This window comes from Uloborus diversus, chromosome 1 (genome assembly GCF_026930045.1).
Source record: "Uloborus diversus isolate 005 chromosome 1, Udiv.v.3.1, whole genome shotgun sequence".
In the NCBI taxonomy this organism is placed as follows: Eukaryota; Metazoa; Arthropoda; class Arachnida; order Araneae; family Uloboridae; genus Uloborus; species Uloborus diversus.
Genome location: NC_072731.1, coordinates 242,323,402 through 242,350,622, shown reverse-complemented (window position 1 = coordinate 242,350,622; position 27,221 = coordinate 242,323,402). Strand labels below are relative to the sequence as shown.

The following is a 27,221-nucleotide window of genomic DNA, read 5'->3' as shown; positions in this document are numbered from 1 at the left end:
ATCTAGTTTTTTGGAAAATAAATAATAACTATTGAATGTATTCCTGTTGTTTAAAATACAACTAGAAGCAAATGTATTAAAATAAAATATACAGTAAAACTTTTCCTAAGCAATATGCGACAGAAATTCCTTTTAATTACTGATTTTTCGTATGATTTACAATTAAGGTTTATTTCTTGCCACTCTATGTTAAGTTACTATTTTCTTCTTCTTTAACTAAAATTCACTTTAATGATGATAATATTAAGCATAAGTCTGTAAGCAATAGGGAAGTTATGAACATTCAACTATTTAAAACACGTTTTGATGTTTTATCTGAAATGAGGTCACTTTTCTTTACATTGAAAAACTTTACAAATTTTTTGTAATCATTGATACATTGTTAAAAACTACTTCCTTGACAGAGTTCAACATCAATTTATGCACTTGAGTATTTCCGGGGTCATCTATTTATCAAATTTCGAGATAAGTTTGGCGAAGTTATTTTAGTCGCATTCTAATGTTATCAAGATAATGAGTGATGTGCTCCAGAATTTTTTGGGCTATCTTTGACCTATATTTTAATAATTGCGATTATAGGCCAGTAGCCTTGACTTTTTCTTTTCTTTCTTTTTTTAAAGCTTTAACTTTTTTTATTTCATTTCAGTGTCTTTTCTCATTTTCTGATAATGTGTTAAAGAGTTTTGAAGCATATTAAATTTTACCATTTCTTTTGCAGCTGAACGTTTTGTAGCAAAAGAAAAATGGCAGAAGATGAGAGCTTATTGTATATGAACAATTTGTACAGCAATGCCACATATGAAGCTCTTGGTCGAGACCTAGTAAATTGGTATTTCCAGCATCAAGTAGTCATATGGACTGTCGTAGCAATCACTCCAATCACTGTAAGTTATTTATTTGGTCATATCATGTTAACTAATTTGTTCAATATATTTATTCCTTGTAATACAACCTTGTTTGAAAAAGCGTATATTTTAAAAAAATTAATTAAAAATTAAACATTTTGAAAATAAGAGATTTTTATCTCTCCATGTTTTTTTTTTTTTTGGTTCATTCTATCAACTTCAGTGACTAAAATTAGTACTTTTGACTGATTGACAGGTGCGGATTTGGAAGTGTGGAGGCCCCGGGGCAACAAAGGAGTGGAGGCCCCTCATCAGGGTTCAAAAAGATCATCATATTTCCGAAAATATCTGATACTTTTATATATATCCGAATATTTTGATATATATGTATATATCCAATATTTTCGATTAGCACTTTAATTGTAAATACATCCCCTGACCCGTGAAAGTTAGAATATTTTGTAAAAATTTTATTGTTAGAGCCACTTTGTTGTGGAGGCACCGGGGGAGTAGCCCCGCCTGCCCTCCCCTAAATCCAGCCCTGCTGATTGAAACAGCCCCATTGCCTGTTTGGTGATATTTCGATAGTTGAAATTTTAACCCTAACTCCAGTGAATGAACCCTAAACACCAGTAGATAGCGTTCATTGTTGACCACTTTTTCGTTTCTTCATTCCCTTGAAATGACAGTCTTACCAGTAAAGCAGTTAAGTAACCAGATCCAGTTCAGCCTTGTCAAAATAAAGCATTTCCTTTCCTGTCAAACATTTCCAAAAGATACTATCAAATTATGCTGTGGAACAAGTTTCATTGTTGATGACGCCAGGAGCATTACTCGATCATTCGCTATTATACATATGAAGATGCGGAATGCAAAATATGTCTCTCATACTGCACTTTATAGCAGGACTCTATCGTATTTAATAGTCCGTACCGTATTTGAGAGATATTTAATTCATTAAAAATGAAAAATCAATACCTTGATTTTCATAATAGTTTCTTTCTTTGTTCCAGATCACGCTTCTATTGCCATTTGTTATGTTAACATTAGTGTACATATCTGCACTTTATTTGAAAGCATATCGATATTATTATAAAATAAATGGCTACACCTTTACACCGAAGTGTTGGGAAACTGCAAGAGCTATTTTGGCCTATGTATGGGATGCACATTCAAGGTTTTGGTATGGTAAGTTCTTTTTTCTTTCATATTTATATGAAATGTTAATGTAAAAATAAATTTCTTCAAGGTCCATTTCAATGTAACATGTATCAATAAGAAATTCTTTTTTCTTTCATATTAAAGTGAAATAAAAACATTCTCTTCAAGTCCATTTAAATTTTACATCCATCGATAAGAGTATATAATGCCATATTTTCCTCAACATTCCATGTGTCAATGAGAATATTCTGTATGGGTTATTCAATTCACTTTAGTTGATATTAAATATTCAGTATTTCTCTTAAAGCCATTTCTCAAAAAAGTCGTCATTTTGCTCTGCACCAGAAGATCATATATTTTATTAAAAAGTAATAATCTTAATAATTAAATCAGACATACTTCTTAAATATTAAAATTTTGTAACTAATTATTAAAACTTTAATATTTTTAATGAGATATAGTTATTTTTTTAATGAAATATTTGCACTGTCATTTGTGGAACAAATCTGTGGAATGGCCCTTTAATTCTTTTTTCTCTGACTTAATGTTTTTTTTAAAAAATATTGTGCTAATCTATACTGGCAATTTTAGCAAAATTGTGTAGTTACATGTCCCCCCCCCCCACTTATTGTCAATTTATCAATTATGAGCCTTTCTGCAAAGAACCTTTTGATTCATGTTCGTGCATTTATTGGGATAATAGCATCAAAATGCTAATTGATTTTCTTCTACATCGTTCTAGGCACTGGTGTCATCTAGAATAGAAATTTGTGTTGCCACGTTTTTAAAAATATATCTTTTGATGTTTCATTTAAATCTGTTTTAAACAGGTGGTAAAAGGTGACAGAATAGCTGAAAGACTTATTTCATTTTGTTCACATGAGTGTAAAACTTATTTGTTTTATAAAAGTAATTTTCATACTTGAGATTAACAATTTCTAGAATGAAAATTACTCTCTCAGAAAACAATAAATAAGAACTAAAATGAGGTTGTAAAGGTCAAATCATATTAAAACAAAGCATCAGAAATATTGAATTATATTAAATTCTTTTTTAAGGAAATAGAAAGTGATTTAAAAAAAAAAATTGAAAATATAAGTTTGGTAAATTATGTTCTGTAAACAGTTTTTTTTTTTTGTTTACAAATGTACATACTAAAATTGACATTGATAAATCTCTAGCATCAAAATGTAGCCAGTTGTTTTGGTATTGGGCAAAAATTGGTTTTTCTTTTAAAAAGGAAACATTATGCTGACTATTTTATATCCCTTCTCCACCTTCAAAAATGAACGAGTTCATATCCACAACACACAAACAAACATGTACTTTTATTACACTTCAGAGCTGTCCAACTGCGATGAACCCACGGGCCAGAATTCCGGGCTCTGATCACCTGGCGGGCCACAGTTTGAAAAAGTTGAACAATAACCTCTTACCTCTTATTAAATAACAATTAATAGTTGAATTATTAATTATGAAACAATGAAACAGAAGGATTATAAAACAATTTGCTTATATTTTAATGGGAAAACTGAGGCCGATCTGCCTTCTTTACAAGGACAGGAATGTCAACATCGATGTGGGCGCACAATATAGGTATATAAGTTGGCAGGCCGCCAGTTGGACAGCCCTTTTATACTTTATGCACAACTCAAAAAATTCAAGCAAAGTTTAATCTTGAAATTAGGAAAAATTACTACTGCATTAAAAGTTGTAGACAGTCAGATTGTTTACCAGAAGCAGATGGTTGCTTCTAATGGAGTTAATAGTTTTAAAAGAACTCTTGATACTCATTGCAGATTGATACATTGACTAGAATCAGCCTAACCGGCCTAAAGTCTGTTGAGAATCACCATTTTTGTATTGTGAAATTTAGTATTAAAACAACTATTGCAGTACATAAATCCAAACATTTTGATACCATCAAAAAGCATACTCAGACTAACAACCAATTGATACAGTAAGGATGCATGCATTTAAGTGCTTTTATAGCTACTGAAAGAGGATGAAATTGAAAATGAAATGAATTACTGTATTACTTGAGTTTTATTAAAAACTAGCATTACCCGCACGGCAAAACCTGTGCTAAGAATTTAAAGGAAGTCTGTTGAATAAAAAAAAAATCCACATACCCCTCCCCTTTCTGATGTGAAATGATCATTTTTCTTCAACTGAAATGCATACACACCTTTTCAAAAACCCTATTAAAAGGCTCTTTGGACTATTCACCAAAACACATGAAAAGATTAACAGTATCTTTAAAACTCAAAATAATCCTTCAACTTTATAGTTCATCGCTTAACAAGCCAAGCTACCATAACACTGCCCTTTAGCAAGTGAAGCGGGGGGTTTTTTTCTGCAATTTAAAATATTTCGCCAAATAAACAATACTGTAATAAAAGCGTTATATAAAGAATAATAACAATCGCATAATACGACAAATAAAATTATTTACTTAAACAAGTAACTATCTTCAACTATAAGAACAAAAACAAAGGTTGAAGAAATGAGGAAAACAAAACCCAATAGAAAAATCCTACAAAATCAAATTATGTACCTGAATATCGAAAAAAGAAACGCATTCAAAAATCAGTTCTCTGACCCTAACAGTCCCACAGTAGCATAGCGTCTGAGCCGCACAGTATGGTTCCTTGCAGCTATTGACGCTGTCAGCCAGGGTCCTCTCGATGAGTTTTCTTTCCCCGCCATCTATTAGGAATTCATAAAACTAAATTTACCCCGCAATCTATTAGATATTAATAGAACTAAATTTACCATCTATTAGGAATTTATAGAACTAAACAATTAATTAAAAATTTAATATGCAATGGGGTTGTTTCCTTTAGTCAAAAGTAGTACTTTTTGTCACTGAAATTGGTAGAATAAGCAGAAAAAAAAAATAACATGGACCTAGAAAATACTTTAATTTTCCCAACGGTTATTTTTTAATTAATTTTGTAAAATGTCCGATTTTTGAAACAAGGCGTGGTCTTGATGACGTCAAAAATGATGCTCTTTGCCGCATCTTTCTATCATGTTTCCACATTATGATAATCAAGAAGCGAATTAAAATTGCACTCTACGCTTGCTATCAACCATATTGTTGCCAATACACGTGAGTAAAAATGTGAATTAAATATTTTGCTCTATGAATGGCAACACAGAATGGCATTTCATCATTTGTGATGTCATTGGACAGACGCATAAACATTGAAAGCGCGCTGATTTAAGTCATTTTTTAAAAATATTAAACTTAAACAAATTATTTAAAAAATGGTCAGATCCTATGTGTTTAAAACATGCTCTTTCAGAAAAAAATCCTTTTAAAATTTTGGAAACGACCCCATTACCTAATATTTCGGTCAATCTGATTTTTTTAAAAATGTAGTCTTTTTGTATTGAATAGCCTTCCTCAATAAATGGATATTCAATACAAAAAGAATTTTTCAATTCAAATCATTAGTTCCTGAGATTAGCGTGTTTAAACACTCTTCAGCTTTATATTATTAGTATAGATTTTATACAAGAATGTGTGATTACAAACTTTTCACTATTAATGTATTTTTCATGCACTCTTAAGTCCATTCATGGTGTTGCTTGTTATTAGCCACACACAACTTGTCTATCCCCCTCCCTCATCCTGTACTTCAAAAGTAAATGAAGTTGAACATGCTACATAAATTTAGAACCAAGAAGTGAAAAAAAAACTTCCAAAAATTGATGAATGATTAATTGATGGTTCCTTATATTTCGCTGAAGGTACATGGGGGTTACTAAAATTTTTTTTCGATAGTAGTTACTAGGTTTTTCAGGACCCTTAAGATTTAATTTGGATGCCAAATTTTCATAAGAAATTGTTCTTTTCTCAAGAAAAAAAAAGGGGGGAAAGAAATATGTAATGATCTTTCAGATAAAAACAGACTTTCAAAAAAAAAAAAAATTGATATGTTTTAAGTTGAAGAAAACTCCAAGTTTTGTCCATCGTTTTTACTTTAATTTTAAATGCATTATTCAAATCTTTCTTCTATTATTTGTATTACTTTCTTTGAAAAAAAGCATTCAATTTGAAAAAGCATAAATCTTAATGGTTCAAAATTTTCTATATGGCTATAATTGACTTTTTTCTTGTTTAGGTTACGATATTGAAGGCTTGGAGAATATTCCTAGTGAAGGGCCTGCATTAGTTGTATTTTATCATGGTGCCATGCCAGTTGATTGGTATTATCTTCTTTCAAAAACTATTATTCACAAAAATCGTCTGATATGTGCCGTTGGCGATAGATTTCTTTTTAAAGTCCCTGGTAAGTTGTATTTTTCATTCATATCTATATTTTAATTTTGTTTAAGGAATTATGAAAAACTATTTTTTTATGTTATTTCAAAGCTTTACATCCCCTTTCAAAGTTTAGTCCAGAAGTAGAAACTTTTGGAATCAAAAACAGTTTTATCATTTCTATTTTTTGATATTAAAACACTGTTAGATTTTGTTTTCAAAATTGGTGCTAATTTTTCTTAGTAGCAGTTAATGATTTTTTTTTGGGGGGGGGGGGGGGTAACTTTTTTTAATAATAATGTTGTGAGACTTAACAGTATCTTATCATGTTTTCATAGAATTGCCGTAAGACACATTTTAAAGAAAATTTCTTTTGCCCTAGAGCAGCCTGAATTCATCTGGGGAAGGGGTAGGGTGGTCATTATAATCCTTACATGAAAAAAAAATTACCAATGATCTTCATTGGGGACTAATAAAATGACTAAGACCAGCCAAGCTGGGCCCAGAGCCTGTTGTTGGTCGTCACATTTGTATTTTAGCAAATATATTAGGAGCAATTTTGTTTGAATAAATCATTGTACAAAATTTTTACACTTAGTTTCTTTCTGAAGATTTGTTTGTAACAATTTTACAAAAGAGTTTGAAGTCATGTGTGTCATACTGAAATCAACTAATTATTTTCTTAAATTGTTGTAAACTTTAAATGCACTAATGAAATCCAAAATTTTCAATTTCAGGATTTGATGCTCTTATTGACTGCTTTCAAATTTACCCTGGGACAATTGATACCTGTGCAGACATATTGAGAAAAGGAAATCTTCTGGCTATTGCACCCGGTGGTGTTAGAGAAGCTTTATTTGGAGATGAAAGCTATCCCTTAATCTGGGGTAAAAGGATAGGTTTTGCTAGAGTTGCCATGGAAGCTAAAGTGGTTGGTAGAATTCTCATTTTTCATACAATGGGGTAGTTTCCTTCAGTCAAAAGTACTACTTTTAGACACAGAAATTGATAGAATAAGCAAAAAAAAAAAACAAGGACCCAGAAAATACTTTCATTTTCCCCAACAGTTATTTTTTAATTTGTTTTTTAAAATGTCCGATTTTTCAAACAAGGCGTGGTCTTTATGATGTCCTTTAGCGCATCTTTCACTGTGTTTCCACGTTATGATAATCAAGCAGTGAATTAAAAATTGCCTCTAAGCGTGCTATCAACCATATCGTTGCCAGTACAGGTGAGTAAAGATGCGAATTAAATATTGTGCTCTTCTGAATGGCAACAATGAATGGCATTTCATCATTTGTGATGTCATCGGCAGAAGCGTTAAACAATGAAAGCGCACCGATTAAAGTAATTTTTTAAAAATATTGCACTTAGTCAAATTATTTAATAAATGGTCAAGTCCTATGTTTTTAAATATGCTCTTTCAGAAAAAAAACACTTTTAAAATTTTGGAAACGACCCCATTAAATGGAGAGATTTTTTAGTTATTTATGTGTAAATTTAAAAATCACTAACTATCATGAATGTAACTCCTGAATTTCTTGCTCAAATGAAATGAACTCCTATTTTCTGTTAAGTCTTCTGCATTATTAAAACATGGTGTCTACTCCCTTAACCTGGAAAAGTCTGGGAAATTTTTGAGATAGCATTTTTTAAAATTTATTGTGCCCCCAGGGTAAAAAATAAATGTATGTCCTTAAAACCACAGCTTCTTAGCCCAGTTTCAAATTCCATTGCAGTAAACTCCTGATTACCCACTAAATAGGTGAGACAGTAACCCAGGATAAGCAAATTTGGTGGATAGCAAGGGCGCTCATATAGGGGGGCAAGTGGGGGTTCAACCTCCCCCCCCCCCTTAGAAATGAGAACCTCCTTGCTTTTAGTGCTTTTGTCTTTGCAAAAATGTATAAAAATTTCTTTTCCAGCCATTAATGAATAAGTTATTAAAAATGTCAAACTAGAATATCTCTAATCTGTACTGAAATCGGTTTCCATGGGGAAAATATTCTGCTAAACCATGGAGAAAATTTTTCAGCCCCCCCCCCCCTTAAAATTTTGTATATGAGCACCCTTGGTGAATAGTGGACAAATAAGTAAAAAGCAGTGGCACACACAGGAATTTCTTCAAGGGGGGATCCAGGATCGAAGATCCACCATTCTCATCATACTCTAACACACATGCCAACGTATTCTTTTGATTTTGTCGATTGTCGGGAACAAAGAAAAAAATATTTAAAAAAAAGAATATTGAATAATTACTGAGCATTAGTTAATAAAATAAATTTATGAATAACAAATACTTAATTAAAATACCAGAAAGCATAAGAATGAGTGTATTTACTTTTCTCATAGTTAAAAATTAAAACAGCGAAGCAAATTCATCATTCTAGAACACTTTATGTTCACATACAGTTCAATTTTGTAGGAAAAGATAGATAAAATTTTATTTTTCATTTATTAAATCTGAAAATATTGTTACCTTTATATCACAGTCAGTTCTAGTCAATTAAAAAAACTCAAGGGCCATGGGAGGGGTCCGGACTCCCTGGATCCTTCCCTTGTGTGCGCCACTGGTAAAAAGCAATATTAGCGTATGCAAAAGTTTGAAAAAAAAATTCAATAAACTTACATACATTTAAACTACAGCTAAGAACAATAACTGTGTTTGTAAAAGCCAAAAAGGATCGCTCATTATTACAAATGGCTTACACACATATGTGAGCAAATCCTACAAACAGATTAACTGAAGTAGATCAAGCTAGGGTTCACCAAAATGTTATAGGGAAGGGGAGGGAAATTCTTTCGGTCCGGTCACTCATTTACGCTTGTAAATAGTGTAAATATAAAAATAAGGTTTCAGCTAGCTGTGCAGACAGGCAATTTTGGGCCCCCTGCAGCAAAATCTGTAGGGGTCTCCCCAGAGGCCAGCAGTGCATATTTACAATGTTAATAAGTCTTAATGCTAGGGGGGTTTTTTCCCCAATTTCTTGGTCCCCTTAAGTGTGTGGACCCCACATTGCGGGGTCTGTGGGTACGCAGATACAGGCCTGAGTGCAGATCAAAATGTGGTAAGCAGTCTAGTGTAGGAATCAAGTTTCAACTCATCTGGTTTTGGTGAGCTTGGAAGGGTTGGAGTCATAGGAAGAGAAGGAAGAAAAAGAGATAAGAGAACTTGTCTAGAAATGAATTTTGCACTTTTTATGTTGCATTTGTCTACATTAAGTTCTTCATCTCCCCTCCCCCTTTTTTTTAAGAGTGATAGACTGCAGATGATTTGCACAGTAGATAAGCATCCCGCGTATAATTTGGAGTTTACTGTTTTTATTCTTCAGCCTGTTCCTTTTGTCATCCCTTAGAATATTCGTAACTTATTACTGCTTTCCCCCTTCCTTTTGTCTATCAAGTGATGATAACCCTTCAACTCTTTGTACTTGGCTTTGCATTCTTTCCTTTTTGCTATAGCAGGATCGCAATATTTAATCTGTCCTTTGTTGCCAAATGGATTCAAATAGATTAATTTATAATAATTTTCCCTGGATCTTTGATTGCCTCCGGTAGTTTTGCTGGGTGGGAATGAATTGTAGCTTTAGTTGTATTTTTTTACAATAAACCTTCATAAGTTACTTATAATAATGGATTTAAGCCCTCTGAGAGAGTCGGAGAAGTTGAAGGCTGATCTGGAATAGACTCATTGTTAAACATTTTCCCACACTATGTGAAGAAAGCTCATGGTATATTGAAAACTTTGACTTGGTACATATTTTTCTTTACATTTATTTGCAAGAAAATATATTTTAGATATTGGGGAATTGATCTTATTTTGCCTGACAAGTTCTTCCTTCCTGCATGAAAGAAGTAGAATATAAATCTTTAATCAAGAACTTTTGAACTATTCCATGTGTTTTATGAGAAGAAGATAAGTTTCTTAATTATACAAATACAAATACAAATGTGACGACCAGCAACAGGCACTGGGCCCAGCTAGGCTGGTCCTAGTCAATTAATTAGTCCCCAATGAAGATCTATGGCCCTCTTAAAGCTATCCACTCCCTTGCTCATTACCGCCTCTTCCGGTAAGCTATTCCAAGTGCCCACGACCCTGCTAAAGTAGTAGTTTTTCCTGATTTCCAAGTTAGCCTGAGATTTAAATAGCTTAAAACAATGACCCCTTGTCCTGCTTTCCTCGCAAAAATTTAATCCATTTACATCTTTCATTTTGATAAATTTAAATAACTGAATCATGTCCCCTCTGACTCTCCTTTGCTCCAGGCTATACATGTTAAGCCTATTAAGTCTGGTATCATAATCTAAATCTGAGAGTCCCCTTACTAATTTAGTTACCCTTCTTTGAACCCTTTCCAATACAAAAATATCTTTCTTCAGATAAGGCGACCAAAACTGAACAGCATACTCCAAATGAGGTCTTACTAAACTCCTATATAAAGGCAGAAGAACTTTCTTAGATTTGTTTGAAATAGATCTATTGATGAACCCAAGCATTTTGTTCGCTTTGTTACTAGCAATACTGCACTGTTGACTAAACTTGAAGTCCTGATTTATAAAGACACCCAGATCCATAACATTTTCTGCCTGATTTATGACTGAACCCTGTAAACGATATCTCATACGCTTATTTCCATGACCTAAGTGTAGCACTTGACATTTCCCTACATTACTGCCATACCCCATTTATCTGCCCACTTAGTAATATGATCTAAATCCTCTTGCAGCTGTTTTACTTGTTCTTCATTTTCGACAATCCCCATAACTTTTACATCGTCAGCAAAACAATTCATGCTTCCAGAAATATTTTCATTGATGTCATTCATAAATATAATAAACAAAAGAGGCCCTAAAACTGATCCCTGAGGAACCCCACTTAAAACATCACTCCAATTAGAATGATTTCCTTTCACAACTACTCTTTGCTTCCTACCAGTAAGCCAATTTCTAACCCAAAGTAAAGTTTTTCCTCCTATTCCAATGTCAGCTAACTTGCTGAGAAGAGCAACATGCGGTACCTTGTCAAAAGCTTTTTGAAAATCAATATAAACAACATCCACACATTTTTTGTTATCTAAAGCTGAGGTAACCTTGTCGTAGAAATGCAATAAATTAGTAGTACAGGATTTACCTTTCCTGAAACCATACTGCAAACTAGTCAACAGACTATTAGTCTCTAAGAACATCATGATCTTAATTTTGATCAAAGTTTCGAAAATCTTACAAATCACCGAAGTCAAACTTACAGGTCTATAATTTCCAGCAATACCTTTAGACCCCTTCTTGAAGAGTGGCGTTATGTTAGCCAGCTTCCAGTCCTCTGGCACCGTCCCCGAGTTATAAGAAGCATTGAAAATATTCAAAATAACATCCACTAATTCCTCTGCACATTCAACTAAAATTTTTGGATAAATATTATCTGGTCCTGGAGCTTTAGTTGCTTTAATCTTTTTCAAATGAAATAAAACCTCCTCCCTGGAAAATACAAAATCCTCAAGCTGTATAATAGCTTGTGTCTTGTTAGTGTCAACTGTTGAAGATACAGTTATCGTTAAACACACTGGAAAAAAAGTTATTTAGAACATTTGCAATATCCCTATCGTTTTGGATTAAATTTCCATGCTCATCAACCAAAGGCCCAATTTGACTGTTTCGAGCTTTCCCAGAATTAGCGTAAGCAAAAAACCTCTTAGGATTCCCATCAATGTCATCTGCCAGCCTTTGCTCCAATTCCCTTTTCTGAATCCGTACCAAATACTTAAAATTTCGCCTTGCCTTACCATACTGGAGCCTCTCCGCACTCTGACCAGTTTCTTTAAACTTACGAAAAGTGGCTTGCTTATAATTAAGAGCTTCTTTAGTCTCCCTGGAGAACCACATGGGCCAAATTTTGGTACTAACACCTTTTCTCCTAAATGGAACATAGTCCCCAACGGTTTTAGCAAGTTTATCCTTAAATTCCGTCCACTGCTGATCTACGTCGTTATTTTCCAACCCTGACGAGAAAACCTCTTTCAAGCTCTGCCTAAGTGCAACAAAATTGGTATTTCTGAAATTGGGCACAAACCTAAAATTATCATCTTTGCACACTTCAAATTTAACCCGGAACCTAATGCTGTTATGATCACTATCTCCAATATGCTCCCCTACACTCAACCCCTGAACAAAACTACCTATGTCACAAAAAACTAGATCCAAAATGGCCTCCTCTCGAGTTCCCTGAGTTACAACTTGATCTAAGAAACAGTCACCAATTACTTTTAAAAATTCCTCTTCTTTGCCATTACCAGGATAAAAATTATTCCAATCAATACCCGGAAAATTGAAATCCCCCATTATGATAACGGATCCCTTACTAGACATGTCACTAATAATACGGTACATCTGTTCATCTTGTCCCTGGTTTGAATTAGGTGGCCTATAAATGTTTCCAAAGCGTAGCTTTATGCCCTTACTGCTCATCAACTCCAGCCAAACCATATCAATATCAGTAGGCTTATCATTTATGACCAATTCATTGCAAATAAAATTGTCTCTAACATAAAATAAAACCCCACCACCTCTTTTACCTACTCTATCCTGTCTGAATAAATTATACCCAGCAATATGTAATAACTCTGCATCAGATTCGGTAGCCCATGTCTCTGTAATTCCGATAACATCCAACTTCTCATCTATAACTATGCTTTTCAATTCATCCATCTTGTTCCTAATACTGCGAGCATTGGTATAGAAAACTTTAAGCATGCCTAAGTTGCTTTTATTTAACACCCTGAAATTTCCTAAATTACAATTGTTAACATTACTACTCTTGTTTGTCACTTTATTTCCATTTCTAGCAATACCCAAAAACATTTCATTCTCTCGATACCTGGTGCTTGAACCATGCCCCCCATTCCAACTTAGTTTTTTGACTCCGAAGCCCTTAAAATTAATCCACTAACCATTTTGACCCCTGTAGAGCTCAGATGCAGGCCATCCCTAGCAATCCAATCCCGTTTACAGTGACTCCATACATCAATGAACCTGATACTGCGCTTTTCGCAAATTGACTTCAGTAGCAAGTTCATACACCTCGCACGTTGATTTAGCCAGCTCCTATGCACTCCATACCTGGGAAGCAAACCAACCACTTGGACATTCGTCGAAAAGCTGGTTGCTTTATCCAACAGGGATTCCCATTCCCTAGAAAACTCCTCATTTTTACTGTGGCCTACATCATTTGTTCCCACCCACAAAGTAACCATGTCCTCCTTATTCAATACTCCCTTCTTTTCAGCAACCATATTAATGTCTTTTACCCGAGCCCCTGGTAAACAACACCTAGCCACCTTACGCTTTACTCTCCCAACTGTGTTACCCACCTCCCTTACCATAGAGTCCCCCAAAATTACACCCTTAGTTTCCCAATCTAACTCCTCATTTGAAACTTCCCCCTGAATCTCTGGAACATTTATACCCTCTACAACTGGCTTACACCCTAATGCTAACTGGGCTTCCAAAACTAGCATCTTAAGTCTTAAGTCTGAGAGTTCAGCACATTTAGTGCAAATATAATCCTCTTCAAAAACAGACTCATTTTCCCCCTTATACAGGCAGAACATATGACATAAATCACAAGAGATCCACCTGTCCCCCTTCCCACTCTTTACCTCTTTCATAATGCATATAACACCCATTTCTACTCAGTGAATATGTTCCAAAAGGCAAAACAGTAAGATAAAAATGCAAAAAAAAAAACACAGAATAAATACTAAAAACAGCAGTAAATAAACAGAGTTGCTACACCCAATAAAGCACACAAGATCAAAAACCAGGAGATCACCACATGTTAGGCTTAGCTCCAAAAAATGCAAAAACACTTCAAGAATACAATAACAGCAAAAATGAGCCCCCAAAACACAATAAAACTAAATTACATGATAAAGTGAAGTAAAAAAACCTAAAACTAGACAGTAATAATGAAAAATTATAGTAAAAAAACACTTATCAAATTAGCAGCAAAAAACACTCCCTGCATCACAGGCGCCCTCTAGTGGTATACATAGCTAGTGGTATACATAGCATAGTGGTATACATAGGCATTACATAGGCTGCTCCAAAAGTCATAAAAAACCTCAATGTCGTGAAATTATAATGTTTGTTTTTGTTTAGTTATATTAACTCCAAAATATTTTTTCCCACAGTTTTTATGCAGACTTATTCTTATTTGAAATTATCCAAATTTTATATGTAGTTGAAATTTCTTTGAAAAGTGGTTACGGTTACATATGATCCCTTGCATTGAAGCTAACAGGAACAAATTTTATATTTTATAAAATTAAATTTATGTTTTAAAGTATACATAAATTCAAAATTTCAATTTCAATATTTTACTTTCAGCTATATTTATGTACTGTCTGTTACATGAAACAAAATTATATGTATACTGAAATCATAAATCACCGATTCATTTCATTGAAGAAAAATAATTTTAAGTGCAAAATCTGTTTAACTTTTCAGAATTTTATAATATATTTACAATATTGCTTGTTTGATAAGTTATAAGTAAAAAATGAAATCAATTGCTTTTATTTTTTTAGCCAATCATTCCAGTCTTCACTGAAAATATCAGAGAAGCTTTCTTTACTCTCAAATTAGGAAAGAGTAAGTTAATAACTTCTGTTATGCTTTTTTAAAGCTTTGAAGATTTAGTAAAAAACATTGGAGACTTACATTTTCAGTACTTATAAATTTTAATGCAATTGTGTTTGCATTGCTTCTGGTATCCTCTCATGCAAGAGGGGGGGGGGGGTCCATTTTAACACTATGGCAAGGGCAGGCTGTTTTCCCTGCATTAACACAACACATGCGAAGAAACAACTTGTACAGAATTTTTTAAAATAAAATATTATGTACAAAGAGCTTGTCATATAAAACCTCAATTCTCCTGGCAATTACACAGCACACATAACAAGCTTGGCAAGTCAAAAAAAAAAAAAAAAAAAAAAAAATGCAGCACTTTTTTTTAAATGTAAACAAAAAATATTATTATACATGAATAAAATAATTAGGGAAATATACTTTTTATATCTCAATATGATATTAGGGTGATTTAAATCATTTTCTAAAGTCGATCAATTAAGGAAGATTCAGCAAAACATGTATTATCCTGCAATATACAAGCATCATTGTAGTCTGATAAAGTATTTGCAAGTAGTAAAAAAAAATCTAACATCTCAAGGTTTTTTTTTCAATTAGTATAATAATTATTGAATCTTTGCAATTTTTAAGCTTTATTATTATTTATTTATTTATTTATTTTTGCTCAAATATTGTACTTTATGTTTTATTTTCATATTGCACAAAAAAAAGAAAGAAATATGGAATAGGGACTATGTATAAGATGTACTTTCTTATCCTGATAGTGTTCTCTGGAATTTTCCAACTCGGAGTATTAAAGTAAAAAGGATGAGTGAGTCAGAGGTTAGATGGGATGTGTTAGGTTTGCAATCAGCTTGCATTTGACTGTAATGTATTTTAGGTGTCTAATAAATGTTTGATGGGTTTCACTTGGTGTTTTTAATAGTACTCTAGTACTCTGTTTAAATAGTATGATACTATTGCTCTGCTTTTTGTGTAAATAATTTAGTGAAATTGTTTGTGGTAAATATACCTTATTGTATTATTTAAGTATTTTGATCCATCTATATTTAGATTTAATTCATCATTGTTGTGATGATTGTGATGAGATACTTTTCCTTTTCAAAGCCTTTAAACTTTTGTTAAGTGCAGACTTAGTGCTTTCATAACCTAAATGAAGTTTTGTGTTGATGACATTGTGTCTGTATGTTATATACTTCACTGAAATGCATTTTTTAAAATATTCAACTTTTTTTCTTTTATGAAAATCATTATGTATTCCTTTTTAATGTGAATACAATCAAATGTATGCATGTTTTCAAAAAGTTTTCATCAAAAGTTCTGTCAATACATCACTTTCCCCCTCCCTTTCATAATTGTTTTGCATTTTAGAAACAAAAAGGAAGTGCTAGTTTTTATGTAATAGAGAGGATTAATAATGATGGGATCTTTTGTGTCTTGTACATTATCTCTTTTAATAATCATTAACAATTCATCTGAAGTTTCATTGAAAATTTATATTACTTGTTCCGTCTGGCCATAATTTCTCATCATGAACAAAAAAAATTGTGCCTTACTTTAAACACTTCAAGAACAGGTCGAATCTCCTCACCCTTTTAGAATAAATCGGAATCTCCTCGCTCTTTCTCGGTTTGTGGGAGCTTTTTTAACTCGCACCATTTACTATAATATTTTACAGTTATTTAATTAACCTGAATGCTACTAAGGAAAGTTTACTCCAAAAAAAAAAATCTTGATTTTACATTTTAAACACTATAGAAGAAAAATACAGCTTAATATAAATTGTAATTAGCACAAAGAACAAACCTTCATCTTGTTTTCCTGCTTCCTATTTTCTTCTGTATTTATTACATAATTTCTGTATTTGTCATTATTTCAACTTTAATGTGCTTCATGTAAATGTATTGCATTTATTATTTGAAAAAAAAAATGTCTTAACATTGTTGAATATTTTTCCAGATTGGCTTCGAAGCATTTATGAACGAACAAGAATACCCTTAGTTCCTATTTATGGCGGGTTCCCGGTGAAATTAAAGTAAGTTCATAAAAATTGTTAACTGGCTAGTTTTTGCCTTAATTTAATGATTTTTCTTTTCTCTACATTAAAAATGTATCTATCTCTTTAAAAAGTTCTACATTTTCAGGACTTTTCATTTTTGTTCCAAAATTGTTGAATCAATATTTTCTTTATGTGACAATTTCTTCTCTTTCTGGAATAATTCCTATCCTAGTAATGACGATGAACTATATTATACCTTTCAAATGTATAAAGCATCCTCCTCTGCATAAATCTGGATAAGTTAAAGAGCTAAACATAAGGATTCTGGTCATATAATAGTGCTAGTTTTTAAGTTAAAAATCAGTACACCTAGGTAATTTCATACCTAACTTTCACATCAGTATACCTAAGTAAATAGAGAAAACTTATATAGAATAAAGCTGGTTTTTACTAAATTATGTGAACTTATTCAGTGTGCTCTGATGTTTTTTTTCACAAGGAAAGGTCTTATAACTCTAGAAATATTCTGCATTCATAACCATTTCTTGTTATCCATCTGGAACTTTAAAATGTTAAACATTTATTAGTTTTTACTCTTATTTATTTATTTATTTTATTTTACTTATTTGTTTATTTATTTTTGGACTTATATTTCATCTTATTTTATTTATTTGTTATTTCTTTTATGTGCATTTATAAGTTTTGTTTTAAAAAGTAGTGAACTCTCGATTACCCGCGGAATAGGGTGGCACGGTAACTGCAGATTAGCGAAAACCGGAGATTATCCAAATGATAGGTATACACAATACTACTCTATACAATAGCTAAAAAATATGAATAACACTCACACATACATTTAAATTATAGCTAAAAACATTGCTGCATTCAATCCACTAACATTGACTGTAGAAAATATACAAATGTAAAAGCTAAAAACAAACAGTAACACAGTCATAAGCAGTGGCGGATCTAGCCGATCATTTCGGGAGGGGCCATCCAAAATTTTTGAACAAACTCTCGAGAAACTTTATCAAAATGAATGATTCTAAAGGGAGATTGAGTGTGTGTGTTTGGAATCCAACCTTCCTAGAAATATTTTACCTTAGAGGCTCTAAAACTCTAATTTTAAGCTATTTTTACACGTATTAATAAAGCGATGAGGATTCGTGAGCTCTCCCAACGAAACATTTCGAAATTAAAGCCATAAATACTCAAATTTAGGCTCTCTTTGGTCTCAAGAGCAATAGGTGACTCTGAGGACAACAGCATTTAGAGAATGTCCAAGTGTCTAAAGTTGGGATGCAAACGAAGGAGAAAATGTTTAGGAATAATAGTTCTTTTTCGAGGAGAGAGACATAATTTCTCTCCCAATTAAGGCCGAAATTTCTTTTAATGTAAAAAACATGTGTTAAATTTTGTTATTTTTTCATAATATTTTCGTTTTTTTCTCCTTTAAAAAAAAAATCCTACAATCACAAGGCATTGGGAGGGGCCATGGCCCCCCTCTAGATCCGCGCCTGGTCATAAGTTCAAAAAGCATTTAATACTAGTTTAAAAAAATAGTGAAAAGACCTACTGATAAACCGACCACCGATGATAGATGATCTATCATCGATGATCCAGAGTTTACTGTATGCTGAAGAGTTTCTAATCAATGGCTAGTGGCGCCATCTCTCGATGGTTATGCCAGTTGGTATCCAATTTCGAAATTGAATCTCATAAGGCAATGACACCCTGTTTTGATGAATTGTGCCTATCTATGGATACAAAAACTAAAACTCCTTTTGTACAGTAACAATGTTGTATTTTGGTGGGCTACCTACATGCCATGTCGTCATAATGGCAGCCTACTAATAACTGTCCTGCAATACATGAAGCATCAATTACAGTCTGACTTTTTATTCTTTACACTGTATGATTTAGTGAAGCTTAGAAAGGTTTGAGAATCATTGCATGTGATAAATCACATTAATATGGTGCATCTTGGTATTTAAAGAACAACATACCCAATCTATCGGCACCTTGTGTTAATCACAAGGGGTAATCCCAAACAAATGAATTATTTGGCTCTTGAGCTTTAAGGAATTACTTTAAATATCTCTATGTATATGTATTTAACACATTATGCTAAACTAAAGAAATCTTAATAGTGCAGAAATGATTTACAAACAAAAAATATTGAGTAATGCAAAAACCCCAAGTGAGAACTGGAACAGCAGTGAAAACTCAACTAAGAGAAAATAAAAAGACTAAAGTGTTTCATACTACTAACTTCTTGATTATTTGGCTAACTAGAATAACGCAAAGCACTTTAGAAATTTGTTAGCTAGTTTTAAGATAGGAATGCAAAGTGCCTGGACACATCTGAACTCTCATAAATTTTTTTTAGTTTTTTATTTATTTTTAAGGTTGGGTGCACAATAACTATATCTCTAGTTTATAAATAGTTGAATCAATTTTCGAAACCATAATCAAAAGAACTCAAATAAAAGATAATTTTTAGAGTATAAATCACTCCTCCCCCTCAAAATTTCTGAATGTTCCATGCCAGCGTTTCTTTAATTGTTCTGCAAAACCTCAGGGTTCCATGAAACTTTTCTTTTCTTTTTTTTTTTTTTCAGTACGTTTAAATTAGTCACTTAAAAAATAGGTTTGAACGAGGAGTTATTTTAGTATTTTCGTAACAAATGGTTGAGCAATATCGATAGTGGATTAAAAAGCCATTTATTGTCAATGTTCGGCCTTAAATTAAGTCAGCTCTAGACAAATTTTTTTAGTGAAATCACACTAGATCCTTTGCCCCAGAAATTGAAATTGATGCCATTTAGTGAAATTATTGTGCAATTTAAAAGATGAATGTTCTCAGTCATCACAAAGTTCGTTATTGGCACTTTCACTATTTGCAACTAAATGTATGTTCTCAACTCATCTGTTGACAAATACTAAATATCATTACAGACTTGGTACTGATCCTGATATTGTATTACCCCGCGTTATCTGGCATGGTGAAAAAAAACTAGATTGACCAGCATACCGGGAATTTTGAATTTTCCTGCATGCTGGATAGTTCAAGATTTATTTTGCAACAAAATAAAAGTTAATTTCCCCATTCAGGTCCAATCGGAAAGCAAACCACTGTAAGAGGGAAAAAATAAATTCCGATATTTTCAGTCTAAAAAAATTTGTTTAATCAAGAATAAAAATATATTAGCAAGAAAAAATTGTGTATTGCATATAATATGTGCTTGTTATTTATGGTAGGTCATTATTGTCGGATTTAATTACAGTAGAACCTCTGTTATCCGAGCTAATTGGGACTGCTGGTGCCTCGTATGTCAGAAATCTCGGTTAATAGAAACTTCGTATAAAAACTTCTCAAGAGCACAATTTTTTTTTAATGTACAGGGGCGTAGCTAAGGGGGGGGTTTTGGGGACAAACCCCCCCCCCCGAAAAGTTAGTCTCAAAAAAAAAAAAAAAAAAAGAGAAAAAGAAGAGAGAAGAGAAAGAAAAAAAAAGAAGAAAAGGGAAAAATTCCAAGCGATTATACATATATATATATATATATATATATATATATATATATATATATATATATATATATATATATATATATATAAAAGAAGTAACCCCCCCCCCGAAAATCGGGTCTAGCTACGCCACTGTTAATGTATACCAGAAAAATACAGTAGAATATTTTTAAAACATGAAAATAAATGCATAAAATGTGATGTTTTACAGTTAAAAAATGAAAATAGAAAAAAGTACAGTAAAACCTGTAAATTTGATCACCCTTGTAAGTTGACCACCTGTCTAAGTTGACCACTATTTTCAGGCACAGAATTAGATCTTATCATGTTATTCAACCTCAATAAGTTGACCACTAAGTTAAGTTGACCACTAAAGTAGTGCACTGCAAGCGGTCAACTTACACAGGTTTTACACACTGTATTAAGTTTTAGAAAGTCAATTGAGTTTTTTGCAATGTCAAGTTAAAATATTGAAACATGCATGTAAATAAACAGAAAGTTCCAGAAAATATTTTTTTTTTCAAATTAAAAATTCCTTGTTTTATTGAATTTACAATATTTTTTTAAAAATAGACTTCATTACTGACTCGGTTTAATAGAAACCTCTGTTAATCGAGGTTCTACTATATATGTCGATAAAATAACAAATTCAGAAGCAGTCATTGTTACTGCAATTCCTTCATAAGTTTCTTAAATAACTATTTTTAGGTTCCTTTTAGAGAGGTAAGTTTAATTTTTATTTATTGAGTAGCTATAGTTATTTCTTTAGGTTTGGGCGATGGGGGGTTCTTGGTTTGGGGCGGTGACTTACTGCTTAAATGTTTGCTTAGTTTTAATTTAATTTTTATAATATTCATTATTGAATAATATTTTTCTTGTTGAAATAACAAGTGTCATTGTTAGTTAATATTTCTACAATGTTAAACTGTTTATTAATACTAATAAGATATGTATAGAAATTATATTATTTTTTAAGCTTAATTTTTTTGCCCTTACCTCAATATTTCCGGCATTCCGGAAAGAACCCCCCAAGTGTTATTGAAAATCTGCTGACCCCCAAATTTTGCTGCATGCTGGCTAATGCGGGGTAATAAAGTATGAAAATGCAACTTTCATTATCGAATGCTTGATAATCAGGATGTATCTGTGATAGTAAAAATATATATGTACCACTCATGTAGTTAAAATTAAAACTTTAAAATTTTGTTTGAAACAAATTGTAGATATTTACAAAAAAATTGAACAAATTTTGAAATATTTTTTTAACAAAAAAAGAAGCTCTTTTATTTAAAATAAACCATTTTTAGAATATTCAGTAAATTGACAGAAAAAAGGGTTACACTAATCAAGCAAATTAAAAATATGCTGTTCTTCGAAATATTTTACCGTATAGCCAACTTTCTGTGTTGACTACAATGGGGGTCATTTCCAAAATTTTAAAAGTATTTTTTTCTGAAAGAGCATGCCTAAAAACATAGGATCTGACCATTTTTTGACAAATTTGTCTACGTTGAATATTTTTAAAAAAATACTTAAAGCGCTTTCATTGTTTACGGCTTCTGCCGATGACATCACAAATGATGAAATGCCACTCAGTGTTGCCATTCACAGTGCAAAATATTTAATTTGCATCTTTACTCACGTGCATTGGCAACGATATGGTTGATAGCAAGCGTAGAGCGCAATTTTAATTCGCTGCTTGATTATCATAATGTGGAAACGTAGTAGAAAGACGCAGCAAAGTGCACTATTTGTGACGTCATCAAGACCACGCCTTGTTTAAAAATTAATTTTAAAAAAACTGTTGGGAAAATGAAAGTATTTTTGGGGTCCATGTTATTTTTTTTTTGCTCATTCTATCCATTTCAATGACTAAAACTGAAGGAAACCACCCCATTAAATGTAGCATTGCATGGCAACACCCCCCATTGTCCCCACTATACTCTTTTTTTCCCCCTGAAAAGTTACTCAAAGACAAATGTGTTAAAATATCTTAACAACTTTTGAGGCACATGGGGATTGGTGCACCCAAACCTGTTTTTGTGCAATCTTTTTTTCAAGCTTTTTTTTTTTTTTTCTTTTTTTTTGTGAGGTACATGAAAAGATTAATCAAACTGATACATAATTGACAAAGTTATCTATAAAAAGAGTGCATGGTAGTATCTTCAATTGACAAAAGCGCTTTTGAATCAGTTTACACCACAAGAAAGTTCATGTATAGTCAGATATAGGATAGTGGTCAGAAGTTTAAAAAAGTTTTGTATGTGTAAAATAAGTACATAAGTATGTGAAGTATTGAAAAATGTTCAAATGTGTATTTTTACTTTTTTTTATGAAGGCTCTATTCACTGCAGATTTTTTTTTCTAAATTATGTTACAAAAAACTATTTTTTATAGCTGCTCTTGAAGTTTTGAGTGCCCCCCCCCCCCACCTCCCTCTGCAGCACCACCGTCGACCGGCCTCACGATGCTGCTCCTCTAGCGAAGACCGTCTCCAGGTTGCGTCACTTGCCTACACACACATGCATACACACATCTACACACACACACACACTCCGCATACATCACCATCATACACACATCTACACACACACACACTCCGCATACATACACACATCTACACACACACACACACACACTCCGCATACATACACACATCTACACACACACACACTCCGCATACATACACATCTACACCCACGCACGCATACACACGCACACAAATACATGCACGCATACCACACGTACACACATGCACACTCATGCCTACACTCACGCCTACACACACACACAAATACGCACACAGACACAAACACGCCTACACACACACTCGTGATTGCGAAAAAACATAATTTGAATACAAGATGTCAAAATTCAAATTATTTTTATATATATATATATATATATATATATATATATATATATATATATATTAATGTGGTTCCTATCCACTGCCCAAAAACAGGTTGGGGTTATTTTGATCTCATGATGAACAATGTGCGAAAATTGAATATTTACTTTTTATCTGAATTATCCTGTTTTTGTTACTAGAACATATGTTGGACAACCTGTTCCTTATGATCCCGAGTTAACACCAGAGGAAATGGCAGAAAAGGTAATGCTTGCTACTTAAAATTATTAAACTTAATACATGTAAATTATTAAACTTAATTATTAAACTTAAAATTATTAAACTTTATTCAACTTAAATGATTGTGAAGGAGTTTTAACCAGTTGAGTCAAATTAATTTCAGAAAATTACTTGATTTAATTTCAAGATCCGTTTTTGGTTGTGGAGAATGTTTAGCTGTTACTTCATGTAAATTTTTGCAAAAGAAAAATTTGGCGAGAAAGAAAGTTTTTCTCTTTTAACTTACATTTTCCCTTTTAAAAACTCTTGAAAAGTTGTTGTTGAAAAACTTTTTAAGTGGATTTTGGCCTCTGCAAATATGTTTAGTTCCATTCTTTTTTTCTCTCTGAGTATTTTAATTGCTGACAACATTATATGGATCTAAACTTTTAACAGCACTGAAATATATATATATACATCAGTGTGTATTTGTATGTTTCGATTTTCCATTTTAAATCTCTTGGTAATAAAAAATAAATACACAGCAAAAAATTATGTCTTCTGAAAATTATGAAAGAATGTTATGCTTTGTTTCCCTTTGTAATGATGTTTGTTCAAAATTGGTTCTGTTTATAAAATTTCGGAATTCGATAATATATTATGCCCGAAAGTTATACAACTACTATTTTACTTTCAGGTTGCTGATAGAATGAAAGAAATGATAAAAAAGCACCAAAAACTTCCTGGAAACATATCCCGCAGCATGTTAGAAAGAATTCAGCATTTGTTTAAGTTGAAAAGTTTGTGAATTTAAAACCTTTTGGACTCGTTTTCTATTCCATGTTCATCCTCATCTTAAATAAGTGTTCAAAACGAATTTGTTTGCAACCACTCATGCTCATAAAAGTATTATTGTGGGAAGGTTTTTCTTTTTTCATCTTCGGTTTTTCATTTTGACATTGATATTTACATGCATTGGACGTTTTCTTGTTTCTTTCAGGTGGAATATGAATTATGTGAACATAAGTTCCTACTTCTAAAATCTTAATTTTTAGCTTCTAAAAATGATTTTTTTTTTTACATTTCTTATTCACAAATGTACAAAAAAAATAAAAGTGTCCTTGCATTTTTTATTCTTGATCGTGAACTTATGATTACATAATGTGCAATACATTAGTTAAAATTTTCCATTGTTTGTGATTTATTAAAAGTATTTATTTAAAATTTTAGTTCTAAAAAAGTCTTTCACATTTAATAAATTTATATATTGCTATGTATTTTGTTTGAAATTTAACTGTTCACATTTTTATTTTAATATTTATTAATTTCAAATTTATTTACCCATGAAGGTCCAAGGACATTAAAAATTTGCCATTGTGGTCCTATATTGGGCTGCAACTGCTCTGTCTATAAACTGATATGCAATTTTTGCAGACTTGAAACGGTGTCTCTAAAAATGAATCTAAAATACTTGTATGACTTATAATACTCTCCAGTTACACAGGGGTGCCTAGACCTCTAAGGGCAAAGGCACACCTCTCCCCTTATATATATATGATAAAGACCCCCCCCCCCAAATACAAGAGCCCCCCTTAAAATGATAAAATACCTCTCAAAACACCCTCCTGCCCTAAAAATTTCAATCGCTCAGTCTGTGCCATGACCCCCTCCCCCCCCCCATGTGGGCACCCCTGAGTTACATTTTACAATCTCTTTGGATTCATAAAGAGGCTAAAACTTTTTTTGAAAAAAGTGGCCCACAATAGGTAAGTTGTACATTTATAAAAATTATTTTGTGTAACTCTGAAATTGCTCGAAACAAGAAATTGGAAAATCAAATTATTGTAGTTGAGTACGACATAAAGTGATAGAAGAAATGGATAAAATATTTTTCAGTGTGTTTTCAGCTTATCAGTTTTGTATGCACGGGAATTAGAGTTGATATAAATTGAACAAATGTGATATAAGCAGCAACCTAATGGCACCACAAAAACTTTGCCAAAAAGGGAACGTGCTTTTTACCATCAACAATGATTCCTCATGCCAAATGACTTCAAATAGCCCTGCAGAAATACACACCAGCAATTGACCATGATAACAAAAAAATATCATTGGATAAACTACAAAGAAATTTCTCCAAAGTTCAAATGATGCTAATGGAGGTTTATTTATATCTGTACAACATACACTGTTTTTTACATAGATTTCTATTTTAAAAATCAATACATTCTTTAAAAATTTCACTGTACATTAATTAATGTACTGTTTTAATCTGCCTAGGTCAGTTTGGGCAGTTATATATTTTTAACAATGTTTTGATAAATGTTATTTTCTGCAATTCTTTCCAATTCAGTAATGTAATCTTTTCACGCCAGCAGTTTAAAATTATATAAGAGCTTAGCACTTAAAGTTTTGAATAAACATTTGAACATTTCTGTTTTGTATGATTTTAAACTTTTTCTAAGGCATTTTAAGCCAAAAGAACAAATTTTTAAATGCTGTGACCTTTCTCATAAAATTTCATTTTTTGTTTTTTGTGCACTGAATGATCTTTTTATTTCTAAAGTGCCAACCCACAGATGCACTCATATCCTCGCCTCAGAGCAACCATAAAACACCTAATCCCAGAAACAATCGTAAGATACCCCCTACTGGTTGTTCTGAGGCGACAATATGTGTGTGCTCACGGAGGTCTCAGGAGCCTATTAACAATAATATTCGAAGTGTGAACTGTCCTATGTGAGAAACTCAGAATCAATAAAATTATAAACTGTTTATGCACTATCTAGATCAGTGATCGACAACGTTTTTTACAAGTAGGTTAGTTTTCAATTCCCCCCCCCCCCCCCCGCAAACTTTTTTGCTGGTGGATCCAAACCCTTCATTTTATATTTTTCCCGAGAAGGGGGGGGGGACAAAGGGTGCATATCCAACAGAAATTTTGTCGTCTATCAACAAAAATTACACCCACTCATAGAAAATAATATTAATATTTCAAAGCCGGGTTCAATTCCCCCCCCCCCCCCCTTTGAACCACCTAAATGACAAGTCTAGGTCGGTCACATCACTCCTAGTTTAGATTATGCTTTGCCTTAGAATAAAGAAAATAAAAACAAATGGCATTCTCTAATACAAATATAACAGTATACCTTAATCGTTTTAATGGCTATCTTAAGGCTGAAAACCAAGGATGGATAAAAGAGAAAGGCAATCGCCTTTCCACCATTACCTGGCATTTTTTCCGAATTGAAGTCTCAAAACCCAAGTGCATGCCATCGTTTATGACATTAAAGAAAGGAATGGGGGTTGGAATCCCCCTCCCCAAAAACTTATTAGAGTTGAAGTTTCAAAAAGAAAATTTCAGATTATTTTTGGATGTTAGAAAGAGGAGTTTGGAGGGTCTTGCACCAGACGTTGTGCAAAGTATAAGTCTTAAAGACAAAGTTGTAGACGTCTCAGGTATTGTTCAGCAAAGGAATGGTTTCAGTGATTTTCTTTTGGCAATGTTTCGATCAAAAATTACAAAAAGAGCAGTTTTGGACAACCTTTGCTGATGTTGGAGAAATTAGTTTTGAAACGTCATCCCAAAACTATTACAAAATTTAAGTTCTGCAACGCAATTTTAGAATATCTCTTTCAACTGAAAAGGAGAAGAATAAATTTGGGGATCTGTTTAGATAAATCTCTGTATTTTAGCTG

General features: G+C 32.5%; 1 protein-coding gene across 1 annotated transcript in view; it reads left to right on the top strand.

The window, feature by feature from the left end:
• The window catches only part of LOC129226232 (transmembrane protein 68-like), a 69,296-nt gene extending 44,809 nt beyond the window's left edge, over window positions 1–24,487 (top strand). Inside the window, exons 2-9 of the mRNA XM_054860834.1 lie at window positions 719–884; window positions 1,859–2,033; window positions 6,140–6,307; window positions 7,017–7,210; window positions 14,865–14,928; window positions 16,885–16,960; window positions 23,504–23,567; window positions 24,220–24,487. Coding sequence (XP_054716809.1) covers window positions 744–884; window positions 1,859–2,033; window positions 6,140–6,307; window positions 7,017–7,210; window positions 14,865–14,928; window positions 16,885–16,960; window positions 23,504–23,567; window positions 24,220–24,330 — 993 coding nt within the window. The 5' untranslated portion in view covers window positions 719–743 and the 3' untranslated portion in view covers window positions 24,331–24,487. The remainder of the gene's footprint in view (window positions 1–718; window positions 885–1,858; window positions 2,034–6,139; window positions 6,308–7,016; window positions 7,211–14,864; window positions 14,929–16,884; window positions 16,961–23,503; window positions 23,568–24,219) is intronic.
• The last annotated feature ends 2,734 nt before the right edge of the window (window positions 24,488–27,221 follow it).